General features: G+C 50.8%; 7 protein-coding genes across 7 annotated transcripts; 2 read left to right on the top strand and 5 right to left on the bottom strand.

Annotated features, from left to right (window-relative positions):
* Nucleotides 1–919: 919 nt before the first annotated feature.
* On the bottom strand, nucleotides 920–1,919 carry L3040_001405 (uncharacterized protein; the record flags this gene model as incomplete). Its single annotated transcript, XM_007292961.2, has 4 exons — nucleotides 920–1,288; nucleotides 1,361–1,538; nucleotides 1,624–1,782; nucleotides 1,867–1,919. 4 exons carry the CDS (start codon nucleotides 1,917–1,919, stop codon nucleotides 920–922), a joined length of 759 nt encoding a protein of 252 aa, XP_007293023.2.
* A 1,159-nt stretch (nucleotides 1,920–3,078) lies between these two features.
* On the top strand, nucleotides 3,079–5,443 carry L3040_001404 (uncharacterized protein; the record flags this gene model as incomplete). Its single annotated transcript, XM_007292960.1, has 7 exons — nucleotides 3,079–3,283; nucleotides 3,384–3,709; nucleotides 3,771–3,913; nucleotides 3,966–4,235; nucleotides 4,298–4,733; nucleotides 4,831–4,928; nucleotides 5,008–5,443. The coding sequence occupies 7 exons, from the start codon at nucleotides 3,079–3,081 to the stop codon at nucleotides 5,441–5,443; spliced, it is 1,914 nt and encodes a 637-aa protein (XP_007293022.1).
* Nucleotides 5,444–7,437: 1,994 nt separating this feature from the next.
* On the bottom strand, nucleotides 7,438–7,868 carry L3040_001403 (uncharacterized protein; the record flags this gene model as incomplete). Its single annotated transcript, XM_066156730.1, has 2 exons — nucleotides 7,438–7,589; nucleotides 7,700–7,868. 2 exons carry the CDS (start codon nucleotides 7,866–7,868, stop codon nucleotides 7,438–7,440), a joined length of 321 nt encoding a protein of 106 aa, XP_066012754.1.
* Nucleotides 7,869–7,925: 57 nt separating this feature from the next.
* L3040_001402 (uncharacterized protein) lies at nucleotides 7,926–8,443 on the bottom strand (the record flags this gene model as incomplete). The annotated part of the gene is made up of 3 exons (XM_066156729.1): nucleotides 7,926–8,228; nucleotides 8,272–8,332; nucleotides 8,385–8,443. The coding sequence occupies 3 exons, from the start codon at nucleotides 8,441–8,443 to the stop codon at nucleotides 7,926–7,928; spliced, it is 423 nt and encodes a 140-aa protein (XP_066012753.1).
* Nucleotides 8,444–10,205: 1,762 nt separating this feature from the next.
* On the top strand, nucleotides 10,206–12,084 carry L3040_001401 (uncharacterized protein; the record flags this gene model as incomplete). The annotated part of the gene is made up of 7 exons (XM_007292956.1): nucleotides 10,206–10,493; nucleotides 10,666–10,788; nucleotides 10,909–10,997; nucleotides 11,196–11,364; nucleotides 11,440–11,710; nucleotides 11,848–11,947; nucleotides 12,033–12,084. 7 exons carry the CDS (start codon nucleotides 10,206–10,208, stop codon nucleotides 12,082–12,084), a joined length of 1,092 nt encoding a protein of 363 aa, XP_007293018.1.
* Nucleotides 12,085–15,541: 3,457 nt separating this feature from the next.
* L3040_001400 (uncharacterized protein) lies at nucleotides 15,542–16,948 on the bottom strand (the record flags this gene model as incomplete). Its single annotated transcript, XM_007292955.1, has 3 exons — nucleotides 15,542–16,382; nucleotides 16,436–16,682; nucleotides 16,732–16,948. 3 exons carry the CDS (start codon nucleotides 16,946–16,948, stop codon nucleotides 15,542–15,544), a joined length of 1,305 nt encoding a protein of 434 aa, XP_007293017.1.
* Nucleotides 16,949–20,311: 3,363 nt separating this feature from the next.
* L3040_001399 (uncharacterized protein) lies at nucleotides 20,312–21,326 on the bottom strand (the record flags this gene model as incomplete). Its single annotated transcript, XM_066156728.1, has 5 exons — nucleotides 20,312–20,370; nucleotides 20,437–20,468; nucleotides 20,534–20,596; nucleotides 20,903–21,112; nucleotides 21,241–21,326. 5 exons carry the CDS (start codon nucleotides 21,324–21,326, stop codon nucleotides 20,312–20,314), a joined length of 450 nt encoding a protein of 149 aa, XP_066012752.1.
* Nucleotides 21,327–22,265: the final 939 nt, after the last annotated feature.

The following is a 22,265-nucleotide window of genomic DNA, read 5'->3' as shown; positions in this document are numbered from 1 at the left end:
GAATTCTCGCCGTCTTGGTCCGTTTGATTTTTTCTAAGGTTTTCCGAACAGCGGTTTAGCGAGCCGAGATAAACAACGACTCTAGTCCCAAAAACTCTCTCTTCTCTCTCGCAGCCTTTTTTTGAACCCGCCCCCCTCCCCAATTTAACAATCTCATCCCTCCTTCCATTCCTTTCTTGACCCATCAACCCCTTCTCCACCTTCCCAAGCTCTCCTCTCCCTCTCACTCCCCCCCCCCCCCCCCCCCCCCCACCCCCACCCCTACCGACCTAGCCTCTCCTTTCATACTCTACAATCACTACAACAATTCTCATCTCCATTTTTAGACCACAAAAAAACCTCCTCCTTTCCTCTCTCATTTTCAACGGTTGTTATTAAGTGACTGGCTGACTGGCTGGCTGGCTGGCTGGCTGTCAAATCAGGACTATACCCCCAAGCCAACAACCCCCTCCCCCCTGAGAAAAACCAGCCAAGATGTAAATCCGACGTTAAAGATCCAAGACCTTTCTCATCTCTCTCGTAATCTCTTGTTAAAATCAGAGTATTTTTTTTTTTTTTTTTTTTTTTTTTTTTTTTTTTTTTTGGAAAAAATTTAAAAAACCGAAAAAATCTGATAATAAATTAAGATTATCTATGATGACGAGATGTGAAATTCTTAATCGAGAGATAACAATAAGAGAGAAAGGGATAAAGCCCTTGGTACACGGGAAAGAAAGGTGCACACTCCCGTTACAATATAATTTTAGTACGATCTCGGTGCCCCTCGAGTCAAGCTTCTTCTTGAGAATTTCATTGATGATTGACCTCCCCCTCCCCCCCCACTCCTCCACCCTCCACCTCCCGTCGCGAATACGTGAACGCGAGCAGCCCACTTCCCTCTTCCCGTCCATCTCCATCTCATTTCAACCAACCGCTACAACTAGAATACAGAGCGGAACAGCAGCACCAGCGCCTTGCCGACCAAGCCGTACAGCGTCCGCGGCGTGTGGTTCTGCAACACCACATCGGGAATCTTCTCGTCCAGGTAGAACTCGACCAGGAGGTCACGGTCTAGGGCCACCTGGGCCGTGTTCAGCAGCGAGACCGTCTGCAGCAGGTTGACGAACCACAGGTTCATGGGAAGCGCGGGTGACCCGGCCGCCCTGCTCTCCTTCTTGCGGCGGTTGTACGTCTTGGCCAGGCTCGCGAGGGTGACGGGCCCACCGTCAGCATCGGCCAGGAGCGCCTGGAATAGCGTCGGCTGGAACGTGTAGTTGTCGCCCTGGCGGAAATCGAAGCGTGTCACCGACTGCAGGGTCCGTCGGGGTTAGCATCAGCAGGAATCGTCTTGTTGAGGGCTAGACTAGAAATGACTACTGACCCGGTCGTGCTCGAGAACGTTGTGCTTCCGCATGTCGAAGAGATCAAATGTGCCGTCTTTGCGGACAATCGGCTTCAGACTGTGGGCGAGGTTCGCGGCGAGGGGGCCGTCGAAGTGGAGAGCGCTCTTCAGAACGGCGTGCACGTCGGTGATGGTGATGTTCCGGCCATCGCGGGGGCTTTTTTTCTCAATTTATCTCTTGTCAGCGACGATGGTCGAAATTCCGGATATTGTTACTGCTGTTCGGTGAGATTATTACTTACAGGTAGCCCTGGTTGGCGAGGGCGTTCAATGCCGGGCAGGGTCCCCGATCTGAAATGTCCCCGCGGATGTAGATATGGTCACTCTCTCCGTCCGCGTTGACGAATTTGGCAGGTGGCTCCGCCGTCGTCGACCCGAAGGTGAACAAGCCCTTCAGGACGCTGGTGAAGTTCAGATACATGGTGTGAGGGATTTGCGAGCTGGGGAACTGGCACCACCACGCTGTATAATAAACAGAAGCCTACCCGGTGTTGGTGCCCATGTATCTATCTCCAGATATGTCTGCGGTGCTTTGCATGATCAGTTCCGCACTGCTTTGCTGACGTGGGAGCCTGATGTCGAGCTACGCGCTTTGCGGAAAGCTGAGACGTCGACTTGCATGAAATATCACCACACCGCGCCACTATTCATCAACATGTCAATTGGTTTTCACCTGCTGTATCCCGCAACCGAAGATACTTGGGAGAGGCCGTTGAGAAAATCCATCCACTCGACTCTACCCGGTTGGATTGGGGATGTCGTGAAACCATAAGCGAGACCCCGGATTTTCAGCTCCTGCACGTACCGGCACGTACATGCATGGGAGTTCAGGAAAGCCGATAGGGACGGCAATGAAAATTGCCCTGTCCAGCCCTACTTGTGTACCAGCTTCCGTCCCGTCCGCAGATTCACATGCGGGGATGTCACTCGTATGATATCTCATACATATATCCACCGCAGATCAATATTGAGGGTGATGTGAGGCCGTGGTGGCACAGCTTTTTGCTCAGCAATCCCCCTTTTGCAATTGGTTTGCAGCGAGAATTCTTCTTCCTCCTTCGCAATTGGTTTTCGGGGCGCAGAAATCTCATGCGTACATACAAAGTAATTGAAGGACACCGCCGGACACGGGACAGCGGGGAGGCAAATCCGAAAGAATTGCAAAGAACTTCTGACATGCATAAGCAGGCTGAAAATTGCATTGCATCCGTGTGGTTTGAGGCCGATATTCTATGGCGAGGTCGCAGGTGGATCTGGCTCGTGTCTCTCGATCTGCCATGTTGTTATTTACGCAAGTTCGGGGATCCAGAGCTTCTTCGCCCTTGGTGTTTTAAAGTTGAATTGTTGGTTCAACTCATGTGCGGTATCGCGCCAGAAGTCTCAAATTTTCAATTGTGATTTCAAGGGACTGAGTAAGTATACTCCTGTCTTCAAAGTTCCGTCGCGTTTAAGGCTTGGGTTATATACATGTCTGTAGATCACCATCAGCAGCTCCTGACAGGTAGACAGCATCAGGCATACTATATACTCAGCTTTGGGTCACGAAGCTCGGCTTAAGCTTGCAGCTGCAGCTGTTTTTGACAGGGGCTCTGGTAGCGGATCACTCTTAAGACACGACGTTGTCCCTGCCAAGCTGGTATTGATCCCCTCCCAGACCGGCCCCATTCTCTGCAGATTTCCAGGCGGTTGTGACCACGATGTCGAACCCAGCACCCCTCAGCTCCAACAAAGTCCCCGTGACGGAATCGCCCAGCTTCCAGCCATCGTTTCTCGAGCGATTTTTTATCGCATTTTTCCACGTCGTCAACTTCTTCGTTCCATGGCATAGGCTGCCAGGCTTCATCGGCGCCATCAACTTGGGTTTCATGAGAATTGAGCTACGCGCTCATAATCTCCACGATGGTAGGTAGTGAGGAGAAGGGGAGGGGGTCTTGTCCTTCTTCTGGCCTTCTCCCGAAATCTTTATAAACAGGCAGTTACTGACTCCCCTGTCTTCTTCTAGGCTACGCTTCCGGCTCAGCTCAAGGCAATACCATAGTGGAGCCGATGACAGACGCGCGGTTCCTCAACAGCAGGAACTCAGATGGCAAGTTCAATTCGCTCGAGATGCCATTGATGGGCTGTTCAGGCACACGATTCGGCCGCAACTTCTCACGGAAGTACTGCCAGAAGCCGACGGAAGAAGAGCTCTGGACGCCCAACCCCCGGATGGTAGCTGAGAAGTTCATGACGAGAGGTCCTGGTGGCTTCATTCCAGCGACGAGTCTGAACCTGCTAGCGGCGGCGTGGATCCAGTTTCAAACCCATGACTGGTTCAATCACGAGGCCGTAAGTTAGATCCCGAACCTAATCATTATGACCTGGTTTCTGATACATGAGGTGCTGCCAGAGTAACGAGACCTTCGATGTGCCGCTTCCGCCTGGCGATAAGTGGCCTCAAGAATACATGAAGCTTCACAAAAGCCTGCCAGACGAGACGCTCGACCCTTCGGATGTCAAGTGCCCCGGCTACAAGAGCCAGAACACGGCCTGGTCAGCAGACTCCCTCCTTTGTTTTCCAAATGATACTAATTTTCAGAGTCAGGTGGGACGCCAGTCAGATCTACGGCTCGTCCGAAGCAGTGACGCGAGGTCTCAGAACAATCCACCAGGATGGAAAGCTGCTTCTGACCAAAGGAGGCAGAGAGGCGTTCATACCCCGTGGTGATGACGGGTTGCCTATGACGGGGTTCAACAGCAATTGGTGGATTGGGATGGAGATGCTGCACACTTTATTCGCACTTGAGCACAACTCTATCTGTGATACTCTCCGCTTGGCCTATCCGGACTGGACTGGGGACGAGATTTTTGAAAAGTGGGTGTGCACAAGCCTTGAAAAATCTCCCTGGATACGGTTACGCTGACACTTTCGCCTAGGGCCCGGCTTGTCAACTGTGCTCTGATGGCGAAGATCCATACCGTCGAGTGGACGCCTGCAATCCTCGCACACCCCGCCTTGCAGATTGGGATGGCAGCCAATTGGTGGGGGATCGTTGGGGAGACCTTGACCAAGCTCGTCGGTCGCGTTTCCAAAACCAGCGAGGCCATCAGCGGGATCCCCGGCTCGACGGTAGACCAGTCCGGCGTTCCCTACTCCTTGACTGAGGAGTTTGCGTCGGTGTATCGAATGCACGCTTTGATTCCAGACGACATAGCATTTTTTACCGCCGAGGATGGCAAGCATCAAACCACCATTCCCATCGTGGACACCACTTTCACCAAAGCCCAAGCACCTCTCGATGCCGGGCTGTCCTTTGCCGACGTCTTCTACTCGTTTGGCATCAACTACCCCGGAGCCATCACCAATTTCAACGTAGGTAGTCAGGCAACAGACCCTCCCCCCTCCCTTCCAAATCCCGTTTCAGAGCCATGCCCCACCGAACAATAACTGATATCCTGCTCGCACTTAGTATCCCAACTTCCTGCGTAATCTGGAGTCCCCCGATGGTCAGCTTCGGGACATGGGAACCATCGATATCCTGCGCGACCGCGAGCGTGGTGTCCCTCGGTATCGAATTTCCTCCTCAAGACCTCCATATCCTCTTCTCAATGAACCCGCGTAGCTAACCCAATCTCTAATCAAAAAGGTACAACCAGTTCCGCCGCCTCCTGCGCATGTCGGCCCCGAAGACCTTCGAGGAGCTCACCGGTGGCAACATCCCTCTCGCGCAGTCCCTGCGCGAGGTCTACGGCGACATCGAGCTCGTCGACACCATCGTAGGCTGCCACAGCGAGCCCCTGCCCGCGGGCTTCGGCTTCAGCGACACGGCCTTCCGCATTTTCATCGTGATGGCCAGCCGCCGACTGAAGAGCGATCGCTTCATCGCCGGGCAGTGGAACGCCGAGACCTACACGAAGGAGGGCTTCCACTGGGTGCAGCATAATGGGATGAAGGATGTGCTGATCCGGCACTTTCCCGAGTTGAAGGGGACCTTGGAGAAGAGCAAGAATGCGTTTGCTCCGTGGGAAAAGCTGGATGAGTCGAAGAAGTATGGGGGCATTGAGACGAATGCGCCCAAATAGTAAAGCTTTTTTTGTTTGACGGGTCTCTCTGTATGGTATTAGTGAGCGATTTCGTTAATTTTATGGGAGTACAGGAATTGCTTTGAGAGATCCTGATAATAACTCCTATGAGAGTTTTCTCTCTACAAGTGTTGTGAAGCCCAGTTCGAACCGTGAGGATCCCAGGCGCCGTATAAAGTGGCGCATAGGTATGAAAGACAAGCAATATACCGAAGTAGCCGAAAGTCTCTGCTATAAAATCGAGAAAATATCTGATGAAACTTGTGGACATTCAAAGCTGGAGAAAGCCGCATCGGATTCCATGGTGACCAAGACATCTCCGCAGCTAGGTTGACAGCGAGGTTCTTGATTGGAGTAGATATTTCGTCGATGGTGAGACAGTCGTGGTTGATGGATTTTTTCTGTTGTATCTCTGATGAGCTCTGATGGACGGACTGATTGATGATTGAGCTTGATGATCGAGGTTAATAATTGAGGTTGATGATTCCGTGCGCCCTATTGGCCTAAGGTCACGTTCTTCAGGTTACAACAGGCAGGAACAACTTACAAGGGCAAGGACAAGGCACAGATAGGGCAGATAATAGTAGATACTTTTTTTTTGTTATAGTAAGGAAAAGAAAGAATTTATTTTTCCTTCCTTGAAGTACTATTATAGCGGAAAGTACTTCAAGTGTTACAGTAGAAACTGTGGTAACAGTAGCTGGTAAGGTAGAGAAGTATGCACGACACGACAATGATGCAATAGAAATCCCCGAATGCTCTTGCTTTTGCCCAAGATATAGCTCAGTGCGTCAAGGAGACGATATAGTCCCGGGGAGGGTGCAATCTCATCCTCGTCTGGGAACAGATCACCCATCTTGAAAGACTTCCAATCTGCCTTCCTCAGTAACGGACGAAGCTATGTATCCACCAAAAATATGGATGTCGTCGTTCCCTTGTCCTTGGAAGCAAATTACTATTGCCCCTCGTGCTTGTTGTTTCGCGCCCAGGAGCTCTGCTGTTCTTGCGCTTATGCAAGTCAATCGAAGATGGACAACAATCCACGGCCCTCCAAGCGCGCGCACAGGTCCCGTGATCGATGCCGAACAAGAAAGCAGAAATGGCCACGGATTTCCATTATGTACCTATGAATTGCGCCGGCGCAAAGCAGCATCGTATCCAGCCGTCATCTGTCATTGAAGAGTTCGATAGGTAGGCCAGAGACCTATTGGTCGATGAATACTATTAAGGTTGCCACGGGCAGAAGTAAATGATTCCCTCCGTCTCGGTGAGCCTGGAAGGGTGGGGCGGAAGTTTGATTTTAGTAAGTAACTCAGAGATCGGGAAGGAACGCGAAAAAAAAGGAAAAAAAGGGCGGGAAATTGAAAATGAAAAAAAAAAAAAAAAAAAAAAAAAAAAAAGAGAGAGAAAAAACAACAAAAAGCTAAATACCTATTCTTTACCCCTGGGACAGGACCCCTTCCGAAGGAAGCCATTATCGAGTGAATAGGGAAAATACCCTGATGTTTTATACCGCATGTTCTCATATTAGGAGTCGTTTCTTCGGCGGAAGTAGGTGGGCTACCCGCAGATTCGTCGTAACTAGAGTAAACGGTTGATTGTAAGGAAAATTGATGTAGGGCCTCACATAGGTGGATATTATTTTTGATTTCGCCAAAGTGCCTGGTGTGGGTGAATTAGCGAAAGGGGGCTTGTTGATCCGGTAGACGACGACTGGTCTGGTATATCGCAGCAGTCTGTCCTTCGCCGACCTTTTAAACATCTCGAATCTCTTCGAACATCGCCCTCGCTGTACAGTACTTTCGGTTGGAGCGACTGGGGTCTTACATCCAGGGTCGATTATACAGCGACAGGTCAGTTGCTTCGGTCGAGCCTAGGATTGACTACCCCGGCATTGAAAATACGAGAAGACTGGCTGGCATCGGGCAATCCCATCGTCGTCTCCTTACGAGTCTGACTACCTCAATATACATTGCAACAAAGCCATGCCTCCTTCAAACGTGAGCTAGTCCACTCCCCGAGAACGCAGCCTCCTCATCGTATATCTTCTTCTTATTTTTCCCATCCATACCGATCCTATACACTGCCCCGCCCAGATCCGTCAGGTAGATGTGTTTGTTAACCTGATATAGCTTCAGCCCAATAGCTTCATGCAACCGTCTCGTCAGAATCTCGTATTTCGGATTCTTCTCCCCCTCCTTCAACGCCGACAGCGTCGAAATCTTAATCGCGTTCAGACTGTGCCCGTGGGTGGACCACCGCGATCCGTCCAGAACAGCGTCTGCGAATCCTCGTCGATCTCCAGATCGATCTGCTCGGGTAGGCCGGGGAAGAGCAGTTCGATATCCGAGCGGTTTGATGCGTCTTGGCCTCTGGGAATCTCGATATTGGCGCGGAAGATGCGGCCTTTGCCGCCTTTGGACATGCCCTTTTGAGACCAGTAGAACTCTCCTTCCTGCTGGCTGATGCTGCTGCCGACGTTTCAGTCGAGGTGGTTTTCCCGGCCTTCTCTCTTCTCCCAGTTCCCGTTCTGGATGAGGGTCTCCTGCTGGGTGCCGTCGAAGTTGGCGCGCATCACGCAGAGGCCTTCGCGGTCGCAGAAGTAGAGCTTGTCGTTCTCTTGGTCGATGATGAGTTGTTCGGGGGTATGGACTCCGGACTTGATAACGGTTTGGACATCGTACATGATTTTACTTGCCCGTCGTTCTGATCGGGGATGTCTATGTTTGTCCAGAAGATACGACTGCTTTAAGAGAAACGTCGAGCCCGTCGGGTAGGGCTTGGTCTGAGACGAGGGTGCGGAGTTCTCGACCGTCTAGAGATCCTACGAGCACTTTTCCGGAGTGGACAGTGTTTTCCAAGTTCATCAGGCCCAGGTCTAGGATATAGCTGATCCTCGGTCAGTTATATATTGTGGATGGTGGATGACATCCGGGCTTACAGAGACGGAGCATGCACGTTATCGTGATGCGACTTATCCCCCCCCTTCGACTTCGTCATTGAATCAGGAGGTAGAGCTCTCCCTTACCACTCTTCGCACCCAATTTCCCCTGCTCGATATAATTCTCAAGAACTCCATAGGCTTCCTGTGTTGTCGATTATCTCGTGCGAGCCACCGACGAAAAAGGAAACAAGCTGCCGGAGAAGTATCGCAGTGACGCAACATTAGTCACGGAGGGAGCAGGCTTCGTTACCACGGGAAGTCTTCTCGCATGGATCATCTTCAGTCTCGTATCTTATCCAGAGAGCCAGGAGAGATTACTACAGGAGCTAGTAGACCACGGCGTGTCCAGAGACACAGTGGAATCCCGATCTCGCCAACGACCTTCCTTTCCTCGGGATCCTGATCAAGGAAGTCCTGAGACGCTACAATCCATACTACCAGCCGGGAAGGACCGCTTTCGCCGACGAAATCATCTCCAGGCGGGTACCGCAGTCCAAAAGACGCCGTGGTGATCGTCGCCATCCATCACATCCACAACAACCCCAAGATCTGGGACAACCCGGCGAAGTTCACCCCCGATCGCTGGACCACCGACAAAGTGAAGAACCGACACAAGACTGCTCATGTACCCTTTGCGGCCGGGCAACGGACGTGCATCGGCTTCAGGTTCGCCCGGATGGAAGGCCGGGTCGTCATCTCCATGTTGGTTTAGCGGTACCAGTTGCGAGAAGTTGGGCAATGATCCCACCGAGTACGACCGGTCGTTCCAGCTGACCAGGCCGATGGATTTCTACGCGAGGGCGAGAAAGCGGACGACCTAGCCGGAGAAATCGAAGACGGCAATAGCCCAATGCTCATACTTCTTGAAGCGGGTGACATCGCAAGGGCCATGCAAATCGCTAAACTTGACGTCTTTCCATCATCAAAGTCCATCGTAAGATAGCAAAACTTTGAGAGGAGGGACGGTGTCACGACATACACTAGAGATGCCACCCCTTACATCAATATCAGGTCCCTTCTCGAATAGTCTCGCTTAGCTGCATATCCTAGCGAGATCAGCTCACCTCGAAATAAACACACGCGTAAGAATTTTCTCTCTTCGTAGAGTGAGGAGGAGCTCGCTATCTCTCGCGCTTGTATATCAGCTCATACGAGATCACAGCTCGAAATGTTCCTCGAGGCTAGAGAGTCAAGCACTCCCTCTTCTCGTTGTTTTGATCACATGACTCAACTACTTTCTCTAGTTTCTTCTGTCCTCCAACCGCCAACACCAGAGAGAGATGGACCATTTGCTAACGCTTCAGTCCATCCATACCCAAACCTCGTCCGCCGTTCGCAATGGCCCGCTCTAGGCCTCGGCGGATAAAAAACAAAAAAAAAAAAAGTCAAGGATTTGAAAAGCGGATGCTTGGGTAACCTGCTGATTGGACGTGGACATTTGCGAATTTTATGAAGGCTAGATAGATACCTTGAGCGTAGTATTGAGTTGTTTTTGCGGGCACGCTCCCCGGGTGGTCATCTTCGCGAAATCGAATTCATTCCTGCACTCGGATTACCGTACCTATTCCTATGCTTTGAGTGGATCGGACTCAATCCGTGAACTTCGTATGCAAGCATCGACGAAGCCAGCCCCACTCTTGTCCAACCTCATCCAATCGCCACGGCTGAACATAACAAAGAGGACACACACCCAGAAAAAAAAACCCTCCTGGACACTTCCTCGATTCCCATAATTGTCCGAGAGCCAATTCAAGACGCCCAAGGCCTCGCTTCGAGCCCTTCGTAATTGGAAATAAAAAAACGCTGTAGAGACCTGTCATGTCCCCTTCCTCCTCCTCCCCTTCCCACATCATCATCCTCGGCGCAGGCGTCACAGGCCTGACCACCGCCTTGGAACTCGCCTCCCGCTGCGAGCACGCTCCTCCTCCCTCTTCTCCCCCTCCGATGAAGATTACGATTCTGGCTAGGCATGTACCCGGCGATCGCGACGTCGCCTATGCGTCGCCCTGGGCAGGCGCGAACTGGCTGAGCGGGGCGACGGATGGAGGCCGCGCGGAGGGGTGGGATGCTTGGACGTTTGGGAAGCTGGGGGCGTTAGCTGATGAGGTTTGTTGGATGTCGTTTGTTTTCGCTTGTTCTTCTCGCGCTCTCTCGTCATCTTCTCTCTGTTCGGTGCTGGGGGAGGGGGGAAGAGAGAGAGAGTTTGTAGTTGCAGTGTTTAGTTTTCAAAATGGAGAGAGATGTCGGTGGACAAGTATGCTGATGTGTGGATATGTAGGTGAAAGAGGCTGGGGTGCAGCGAATGAAAATCCAGGCTTTTTATGATAGCGCCGTGGAAGAGGCGGGGATCCTGAGCCGGGGGACGGGGAAGGTTTGGTATGAAGGGTTGACGGGGCTGAGGGTATGTATATCTTTTTAGGAAACTGCGGTCCTCTTCTCTTTGGCGGACGTTAAAGTCGAGGTTTGATACTTGACGGAAGGGAGGCGGTTGGAAGATGCATTTGCTGACGTCCGGGCGTAGTGGATGCGCAAGGAGGAGTTGAGAGAAGGCGCTGTCTTCGGCTACGAATGCGAGAGTTTCGTCATTAATGTGCAGATGTACTTGCCTTGGTACGTCTGATGTGCTTCTCGCTTGTTTATTCATGTCGCTTATTTACACCTCGTTTATGTTTTGATTCGCTTGTATATTACTTCGCTTATCAGATTTGATTTACGTCTTAGTAGTTTCTTGAATAAAATCCCAACAGTCTTTTATTTTTTCCATCGTGTTGCCCAATCAAATGATTTGCAGCGCTGACCGACTCTCAGGCTGCAAAACGAATGCTTAAAGAAAGGCGTCGAGATCCGCCGGAAATCGGTCGAGTCCATCTCAGACGTCTTCACTGACTACCCCGAAGCGAGAGCAGTATTCAACTGCACAGGCCTCGGGTCCTACTCCCTCAAAGGCGTCGAAGACAAATCCATGTACCCTACCCGAGTTCGTACACCTTACCTTCTCCTCCCCTCTCCCCTATTCTTATCTATCCCTTTTACCTCCAACTCACAAACCCAGGGCCAAATCATGCTCGTCGAATCCCCCAAAGTTCCTCTCACAAGGATGTATTTCCGGTCGCCGCAGCGAGTCAACAGAGACACAACTTACGTTTTCCCGCGCAACCCTGGCGGAGGCGTGATCCTCGGCGGCTGCAGAATTGACAACGAGTGGGGTGCGGATGTAGACTTAGCGTTCGCGGAGGACATCAAGAGGAGGTGCTGCGAGCTTGCGCCGGAGCTAGGGCGGCCGGAGGATTTGAAAGTCTTGCAGCATGGGGTTGGGTTGCGACGTGAGTACTATTTTTCTTCTCTCTCTCTCACACACACACACACACTCTCTCTCTCTCTCTTCCTTTCTTATTTGCAGCCGAAGAATGTCCAAGGGAAACATGATTCACATGGATACTAATCCGAACCCATTTTCCAGCGAGCAGGAAAGGAGGACCGAGGCTGGAGAGGGAGCTTATCGGGGGAGGTGTAGTGATTCACAATTACGGTGCTGCCGGAGCCGGGTATCAAGCCAGCTGGTAAGTGAGCGATGTTTGTTTTCCCACCCCACTTTACTTCACTCCGGATCGAGCAAGAGCTGATCAACCCGACCTCCACGTATAGGGGCATGGCGAAGGAGGCGGTAGACTTGTTGCAGAAAGACTCGAAGCTGTAGAGAGAGCGTTTGCTTTACTTAGCCATCCCATACCCGTCCATCAATACCTATCCATCTATACCCATCCATCTATACCCATCCAGCCGTGTCCTTATATATGCTGCACGTGTGTCATCAAGCTAGGAAGGGCTTCCGATGATCGAATGAAGCTTATAGAATTTCATCTAAGAGACTGACGCAAGAAGAGATAAAGATTCTCGTATACGCTAATAGGCGGAGGGTCACGTGAGCTGGAATCAAGTGGAACCTTAGGCATCATGGAGGACTGACCCGTGCTATGGCAGAGCCAAGAGGAGCATTTCGCATAACACACTTCTTCATTGTAGCTTAAAGGCTATGACTGATCCAAATGGACGAAATCTCTAAGAGAATACGAAGAAATTATGCTTTGAATGAAGCTTCTAAAGGGGTATGTAAGCGGTAATAAGCGCTAGAAGTAGTGGCTATTACGCACCCCCGAGGTTCAGGCTCAAGAGATGGTGCCAGCTGAAAGTCGTTGCTGATCGAATCTCTTATCAAGGTATGAATATGTATATATATATATATATATGGATGGTAGCGAAGTGCTCTTATTTGAAATTGTGACCCATGTAACCAAGTCTCGATAACCCTCCCTCCCTACTGTGTGTGCACAGCACTAGCAAGTTAAAAGATCAAGGAATTAAAAAAAAGTGAAAGTGCCTTCGACACTAGACGCGATTACCAGGTATCACCGATTAGAGCCAGCGCGAGTCACGGTACCAGAACGAAGGTCCCGATGAAGGGTCTAGATTTTTTACCAAAGAGAGAAGAGACTGCAAGGTGCGAGGAGAGGAAAGGAAAGGAAAGGAAAGGAGAGGAGAAAAGTTCCTCAGGGGACTGACTGACTATGCGCGCGCCCGTGTTCCTCGGCTGTTCTATCCTATCGACCGCATTGCCGGGTCAGTCTGCTCGTACCGCGCTGAGGTACGGTAGGTACCTACTACTAGTTACCAGCTACGGTGTACCTACCGTGGTAAGCACGCTAGGAGCCTATCAAGCTTTCCTCGCTCACCAAGGCAGGCAGGCCCCCCTCGCGTCGAGCCTGGGGGACGGGATGTCCTCGGATGCTGTTAAGTACCGTACCGCCCTTTTAATCCACTCACTCCTGGCAGATAGATGTTGCGGATCTCGCTTCCGCAACGAGTCCAAGATCGGTGCCGTGGCACCGTACGTAGGTAGGTGGGCTTGATGCCGGGAACCGCCGCGCCCGTAATATAGTATGCCTTTAAGCTAATGCAAGTGACGGATCTTGGACTGCCGTCGTTCGTGCCGCTGGGTACTACTAGGTAGGTAGCACATGAGCGGACGGTCCACCGTGCCGGTCGGCGTTGGTGACGGTGAAATCCTCGATTGTCACGTTTCCCCTTCCGTTCTAGAGGGAGCTCGTAACAGGTAGAGAGAGCACCAAGCAGGATATCAGCAAAGGTACTTGTAGCAGGAAGTATCCGATCTACCGGTACCAGTATCCAAGAGCGCAAAGGCGCAACCTTACAGGCCTCATCGATTCCCTCAATCCAACCTCAATCCAATTGAAAAAAAAGAAAGAAAAAAAAAAAAAAAAAAAAAAAAAAACCCACCTGCCCAAGCCAGCCGGTCCCAGCATCTCCGATACTGTACCACTCCGATACAGCAGGAGTCAACAAACACAGATCCTCCACCACAAAACAACGACCAACAACTTTTTTTTTTTTTTTTTTTTTTTCATAATGCTAAAAGTTCAAAGTATCTATCTACTCCTACTCCTACATGCTCACTCAGAAAACACCACCTAAATCATGCACCCATCGCGCGCGGGAGAGATTCTAATCCCCCATTCATTGCCACGCGGCCTCCGTCATGAAATGCAGTACCGGTACCGGTACCTACCTACGCCGTAGCCCTCCTGCCTTCATCCACAGCAAATCCACAGTATAGTTCGCCATCCCATCCGATCGAGCTAAAATCGGTATTGGTACACCGTACCGTACGTATATCGCATCATCAAACTACCCACCTACCTACCTACCCACCTACCCACCTACCGGTACTACCCGTCCTCTCAATCACAACTAAAAAAACAAAAAAAAAAAAAAAAAAAAAAAAAAAAAAAAATTTCAACAAAAAAAATATATATACATTAAAAATAAAAATGAGAATTGAAATTAAAATTTAAAATTTAAAATTTAAAATTCAAAATCAAAATTAGCGAGCGCTCTTCTCTCCCATCCCATCCCATCCCATCCTACCCCACTCCCATCCTACCCAATTCTACCTACCCACTCCCACCCGATCAAGAAGCATCATGATCAGCGCCCGCACCTGAACTCCATCTCTTCTCTCCCCATGTCCAAACCTGCCTGCCTACCTACCTACCCACCTACCCACCCACCTACCCACCCACCCACCTCCTTCCGCAAAATTCTCTCCCCATGTCCAAGCCTACCTACCTACCCACCCACCCACCCACCCACCTCCCCACCTCCCTACCTTACCCAACCTACCCAGCAGCAAAAAGCTCAGCGGACCGGTAAGACGTCGGATGTGAGATTGCCCCCAGCCAGAACATCTCGCTTGATTGAGTACCGTATCCGAAAGAAGTTACCTACCTACCTACCTACCTACCTACCTACCTAAGTGATAAACAATCTAAGGAAACAAATAATAAAGCAAAGTAGTAGTTATTATTCTTCGGAGAGCTCAGAGCAACGTGAGGCTGCTACGTACCTAGTACCGGTACCTACCTTTACCTTACCGGTATATACCGTACCGTACCCTCTCAAGTGGGTCTGTGCCGCCTGTAGTAGCCTGGTGGGCCTAAGGCCACGCACGACAGTGGTTCGGTCGGGAGGACCGCATCCCTTTCCCAGAAAAGAAAAAAAAAAAAGAAAAGAAATGAAAAGAAAAAAAGGATTTTATTAGAATAGAAGCGGCGATCCACATGAGGGCACACACACACACACACACACACACGGGGTGAGAGTTATATATATATAGAAAAAAAAAAGAAAAAGAAAAAAAGGAAGGAAAGGCATTATTGGTTCGCTGCGGGTCCGGGAGGAAGGGAGGAAGGGAGGGGGGTCTGTCTATCTTGGGAAGAAAGAGTCTGTTTTCGAGAGGTATCTATCTATCTATCTATCTACAAGTGGGAGCAGGAGCTAAGAAAAAAAAAAAAGGAAGGCATTATTGGTTCGCTGCGGGTCCGGGAGGAAGGGCGGTCTGTCTATCTTGGGAAGAAGAGTCTGTTTTCGAGAGGTATCTATCTATCTACAAATGGCAGCAGGAAGGTAAGGTTTACTACAAGAGGTCTAATTCGCTTGGAGGATAAAGTGCGTAGGCGGCCCGGCAACGACGTTTCCTCCCGGTGACATGGTACAAGAATTTTTTTAATTTTTTTTTTTGTTTTTCTTCGTTCCGGCGAGGCCCCTGTCGTGACGAAGAACACGAGGTGAGGAGGCGGCTATTGCGGAGCGTAGATGAAGGCGAGCTGGTCGACCTCTTCGCCGACCCGGCCCATGTAGCCGGTGATCTGCCAGCCCTCGGGGGCATCGTACGTCACGCAGTCGGACGTGCGCGTCCCGGCCGTCAGGGCGCGTCCGGTGCTGGTGGTGGCCTCGATGAAGAAGTTCCTGGTGCGGCCAATTCTCCGGTCGGTGCACAGCTGGGCGGAGGTCCAGAACTCGTTCGGCTCGAGGGTGAGGCTGACCGGGATGCCACCGGGACCGCCGTGGGTGAAGGCTTCTCCCGTGACGAGGGTCAGGCCGACGCTGTCGAGGCGTTCGCCACCCGAGAAGGTGATGGTCTGGACCTGGGGCTTCTCCGGGAGGGCGTCCAAGTCGTTGAACCAGACTCCGTGGGGGCCACCGGAGAGGTTCGACTGGCGGAACGAGGACGAGGCGGCCCAGGTGAAGTTGGCCGACACGGGGTTGTTGGGGCTCAGGACCCGGTTATCATCACTGCGTACGAACCTGTTGAACTCGTAGCCGAAGTAGGTGGCGTTGAGGGCGAGGGCGCGGGAGCCGCGGTAGAAGATCTTCTCCTCCGCCTCGCAGCTGTTGACCATCGACGGGTTGGGGCAGACCGACTGTTCAGTCGGCGTCTCGCCCTGGTGCTCGAGTTGCACCCATGGGTCCGTCATGCCATTCTGCACCTGGAAGATGTCCGCGACATCGGATGGTCGCGAGTAGAGGGAGTTGGTGCTGCCGAAGACGAGGACGGCGTTACCGGCCGACCGGGCTTTGATGTATTCGGAGACTTGCACCAGGTTGGCGGCACGAGCCTCAACGTCATCGGGATCATGGCTGTGTAGGGTGTTAGTTTCCACTCTCGCGGCGTTGATATGGGGCAGATATACCCATGATCGGTGTGGAGGTTGTAGGTATCGATGTAGATACCATTCGCAAGCCTGACTCGCATGAACGTGAAGCCCGATCTCGTAAAGCAGTCGGCGTCAGCGCATTTCTTCCATTCCTCCCGGGAGAAATGTTCCCAAGGGTAGTTTGACAAGGTGCTCAGACCGTCGCCAATGGGAAGCGGGCCTTTATGCGTGGTTCTGTGCGGGTATTCGCTTATGGGAGCGATGGTCATGTGAAAGTTGTAATCTGCTGGATATTAGTCCTCGTCTCGATGCTGTGTGAGAGGTAGACCGACCCTCTTGAAGATGGACGATGTCGTACTGGTACTCCTTGAGCTTAGTACCGATGGCGTATGAGTTGCGGATTTTGTTTTGGGCGAGGTCGATGAACTCGGGCAGACCATCAACATTGATGGATAGAACATTGAAATCTCCCCCCGTCGCACTAGCAGCGTTGGCCGAGCACACCCAACTGGCCGCAGCGAATACCAGACCGAAAGTAGCCAGAGCCATGGTGAGAACTAAAAATTAAAAATGAGTGTAGTTGAGGAATCTAGAAAGGAGTGTTGTTAAGGAACCTCGACGAGAGTGATCGGAAAGATCGGATGGGATTGGGTGCTACGTATGTATATATATGCAGACAAGAAGTCGACGGAGCCCTCCGAAAGTAACAAAAGCTAATGGACGCTTCCCAGGTCAACACGGTCCCTTGGCGTAGAATGTTTCAAGATCCCTTTCCCATTTCCCTCCTCAGAGCCAGGTGTGGTCCGCCAGGCTGTGCAGCCTGCACGGCGCCGGACACCTGCCAACTGACGATTTGCAAGCATGCCAGGAACTGGGGGGCTTGTTGACATCTAGTAGTACGTTGTACAACAACAACTAGGTCAAGTAGTTGTCATGGTACAATTACAACAAGATCAACAACGTCTAGGGCGCTTCCCACCAGGGAACCCGTGAACCAATCATTGAGATGGGATGGATGCAAGCACTAAAAATACTTCTAGAAGTAGGTATAGTACCTACACAAACATTTCGGCATTGACTAAAGATGCCGGCACATGAGCAACTGAAGGAGGGCTCGAACGACTTCGGGACGTTCCTGGAAGGCATTCAGACCTTCCGGCTACCATACGGTAGGAGGGACATGGCCGTTTGCACTATTGACTTGCGGAAAGTCTAATAGATTACGGCACTGCTTCTCGATATCGACATGACGACCTGGTTTGTGCCCCGGCCATGAAACCCTCGCGGAAATTGTCAGGGCCTGCTTGACTATACAACTCGTAGTAGGTGTGGTAGTATACGATTACTACGATGTGTCGGACGGGCACCCGCAGGCTTACTCAGATTATTCTGCTCCTGATGTCAGATTGCACGGTCAAGTCTGTAACCACATCTTCTCGGAATCCCCTCCACCTTTTGATTCAAGACGCCTGCAGGATCGATAAGAGAAAGTGGCTTATGAGAGGTGGTCATCGCTTAGGTGGAATAAACAGAGCTTCGCTTACTTCCGTCCTTCCATGCGGCCAAGAGCTGAGGACCCATGCCGCCGATCATCCTTTACTCTGTACTGTAGAGTACCGTAGTAGAATCAAAGATAAAAGCAACTCTGCTGGTATGAGCACTTACCGTACGTCGAGGTCTGCACAGCGCGATGCCGAGTCAGATTCATCTGCGGCAGGGGGTCGCAGGTGGTGGGTGGGTAGGGAAAGTCGCGACCGCACCGGTCCATCAATTGTCATGTCGGAGAATCATAGGTACTACGGGACAACATCACCCGGGAATACGACTGCCAACAGCTTCGTCTTCTAATCACGAGTCAGAGAGAGTCAGTCTCCTGCCTCTGCGAGATACGTAGGCCCGGAAGCCGCGGCCCAACTTTCAGGGTTGGAAGGATTGAAGGATCGCAGGATCGAAGGATGGACCATCCAATCAGTAAAGGAGCAGATGATTACCGTAATCTAGCAGTACGAGCACATACGTAGTACGTACTAGTACTATACTACCCACGGATACAGGGCTAAGTATTACCCCTCGAGGGTGCCTCCAAAGTTTAGTTTCCACTCTCAACCACCTGGTTACCCTACCCTCGAGGGATAATACTTAGGCCTGTACCGTGGTACATGTACTACTATGCAGCATACTTCTACCTCGCCGGTCGCAAAGGTCAAATGCATCCATCAACCCATCGTCACGAAGCCGGTAATCACAAAATACGGTACGGTACGACTCATGGGGCGACGGAGTACGGGAGGTATCCATCTGAAGAAGAGACGGCTGACAACGCAGCCACGACGAACCACACAGCCGCTCTCCCAGATTCTCGAGTTTCGTCCCTACCCTACATGAGCATGCGGGAACAACGGATCCTCTGAGCGGGAAAAAAAAAAAAAAAAAAAAAAAAAAAAAAAAAAAAAAGAGTAACAATCTGCTGTCCATCGCGACAACAATCTGCTGCTGTCCAAAGCATCCAAGTCACGAGCGTCTCTTCCCGCATCCCTATCCCACGTTGAGCGAAGAAATCAATTCGCCATCGAATACGGTGCCTACCTACCAACCAACCAGCAAACCCCGTCCCATCCCCTCCCCTCCCCTCCCCTCCCATCCCATCCCATCCAAACCTCAAACCTCAAACCTCCCGTGATCCCGGCGGACGACGCCAGCTGTATAAATAGCAGCAGTACCTACCTACCTAGCCTAGCCTAGTCCTTACGAAGCCGTGTCCAGCCCCCCCCAGTCCATCATACAGTAGTAGTACCTACCTAATACAGTACAGTAGTACTACGTACTTCGTAATTACGTAGTACCTGGTACCTGCATACAATACCGGTACAATAAAGATCCCCCCCCCCCCTCCCAAAGCTTAGCCACCGTAGCTTTTTTCGCTGCCTCCCGCCGCGACCAGACGCCGCAGAGTTTTCATCGCTGTTGTTGATCTATTTATTTATTTATTTATTTATTTATTTATTTATTTATTTATTTATTTATTTATTTATTTATTTATTTATTTATTTATTTATTTATTTATTTATTTATTTATTTATTTATTTATTTATTTATTTATTTATTTATTTTTTTATTTATTTATTTATTTATTTATTTATTTATTTATTTATTTATTTGTTTATTTGTTTGTTTGTTTATCTATTTGTTTCTGTCTGTCTGTTTGCTTGCTTATTTATTTTTCTTTTCGCACGCCTCCACCCACAGCCATTACCTACCTACCTACCTACCTATCTGCCTACGGTACTGTATTTGAGTAGGCCGCCCAGCCATAGTCATAGTCACATGCTGCTGCTGCTGCTGCTACTACCGGTATGCAAAGCGAAGCAAAGCAAAGCAAAGGACAGGAAAGGAAATCCGTTACAGTACCTAAGGTACTTACGTAATGATTCCGCTTATATATACAAATATTCTTTCATCTTCTCATCTCTCCATCTCTTCTCATTCTCACTCTCAAAACCCCCAATATACCATACTACTTCACGCAAAAGTATATACTTATCCACACTTGCAACCTAAAAAATGGAATCACAGAACAAGAGTACATACCGGTATAACATCACAACATCATAATAACATCTATCGCTTTCGCGCCATTGCACATTGGACATGAGACATTAGACACTGTACATTTCAGCGATTGGATTTGACTTTTATCATAACTCCCGTACGTACTATGAGAGTGTAATTTTTTTGCTGTCTTTTCTTCTCCCTCCCTCCCTCCCTCCCTCCCTCCCTCTCTCCCTCCTTCTCATCTCATCTCTCCTCTTCAAACCCCCAACGCGATCTTGGCTTTCTTCGCACCCCATAAGTAGAGAGCGGCTCCCCTCTCTCCCTCCCTCCCATACGTACGTACCTAGGTATGCGCTCAACTCATGCGCAGATCTTTCGTTGGGTACCGGTCATGGGATGGAAGTCAGATGTGGGGCGGCCTGATCAAAAAATGTTACTCGTGTACCGGTAGAATACCTACTGTAGCAGGTGGATTTACTACGTACGACGTACATAGCTAGGCGGCCGACTCAGATACCTAGTACCGGTTACCTAGGTTGAGGCGTGCAAAAAACATATCTGTAATGTTCGAGGCATACGTACCTTAGGTAGGACATGATCGGCTGCCTCAATCCCCTGTCGAGCGAGAGCGCCTGTGTCAAATTCCTACGACACCTTTCAAAGTTTCCCAATCTCTCGAAGAGGGATAGTACCCGGTACCGGTACAGTACAGTAGTAGAAGCAAAAAAGCCGCGTGGAAGGTTCAAGACTATCGAGGGGCCAGGATCTCTCGGGAGCTCAACCCCCATGTCCCGGGGGATGATGATACATACGACGGTACTACTATATATAGTACTTAGCCCTACAGTATCACGTCACCCCAGGCATCCCGTTAAACCCTATTGTGTGATCCTCATCGTCGACACCATCCGCACCATCCGCACCGTCCATCCTTCCTGCCGTCAAGCCTACTTCCCCCCACCATCACCACCTCCTCCCGCCTTCTTCACCCCCCCAGCCACACTCGCCGCCCCGCCCTCGATCCCGCCCGTCACGAACTTGACCGCGTCGCCGACCGGCCGGCCCACCTCCCCCGTCGTAGACGTGACCGTGTCGCCGACGCCGCGCCCGGCAGCGCCCACGACGTTGCCGGCCGTGCCCACCACGCCGCTCACGCCGTTCCTGGGATCCAGTGAGTTAGTTCGTTCAGTAACGAAGAAGGGAAGAGACAGAAGAGACAGCCGCGACAGGCGAGAAGACCAAAAAGCGAACAGCCAAAAGAGAAGACAGAAAGCAAGCCAACCACGTACCCAACCGTCGAAGTAACCCAGCCAACACCAGCAGCGATGCCGCCCTTCTTCTGATCACCATCCTTGTTATCGCCATCAGGAGACATCCTGACGTAACGTAACGTATTCTGACCGCTCTCTCTCTCTCTCTCTCTCTCTCTCTCTCTCTCTCTCTCTCTCTCTCTCTCTCTCTCGGATCCGAAAAAGAGATACGGTAGCTATCTTCTGCCTCCAGCCCTGGCTTTCTTTTAGCTTTCCAGGACGTCGAGACCGTGATGTCCGCTCGCTCTCGCTCTCCTTCCTTCTTTCCTCTTGTTTAGTCTATCCGTTTGAAAAAAAAAAAGAAGAAGGGGACGGTGCAAGCAGAAACAGAAACACACCTTCTGAGATCTCGAGAGTGTGAAAACAAGATCAAGATCAAGATCAAGATCAAAGTACCGGTAGGGTAGGCGAGTAGCTTAAACTACCATCTATTTCCCGTTGTATCTACGAGAAAGAAAGAAGGAAAGCAGGCAGAAGGGAAGAAAGAAGGGGATACGGTAGACAGGGAAAGGCGGCGGCGAATCGACCTACAGTACGGTACGTCATGATCCTCTCCCCCCCTCCCTTCCCGTGCATCGAATCGAATGAATCAGATCCGGCACGTACCGACCTACCTCCCTACCTACCTACCCTACCTACCACCTACCCTACCTAGGTACTCACCACCTGCACATTCCAGGACAGGAAGAATGAGGGGGTAAAAAAAAAAAAAAAAAAAAAAAAAACGTGCGTCCACCGATCGATCTACCCAAGGTGCCTCGATAAGTATCGCTTGATGCGTTTTGGAACCAAGTCTGGCATCACTCACTCGTTTGTTTTACTCCTTGGTTGCCGAGGCCCGTCGCTCTCAGACGGTGTACCTACCTATTGACCACATGCAAAAGCCTAGGTACCCAGCATTCTCACACGCAGGCAGACAGGCGACTTTGATACTTTGAATTCCTTCCTTCCTTCCTTCCTTCCTTCCCAGATCCAGTCTACAGGAGCGGTGGTCGCCGCACGAG

This window comes from Drepanopeziza brunnea (genome assembly GCF_022702325.1).
Source record: "Drepanopeziza brunnea f. sp. 'multigermtubi' strain 214-2 chromosome Unknown ctg2, whole genome shotgun sequence".
NCBI lineage: Eukaryota > Fungi > Ascomycota > Leotiomycetes > Helotiales > Drepanopezizaceae > Drepanopeziza > Drepanopeziza brunnea.
Note: the sequence above shows the minus strand (reverse complement) of the source record. Positions and strands in the feature narration are given on the sequence as shown.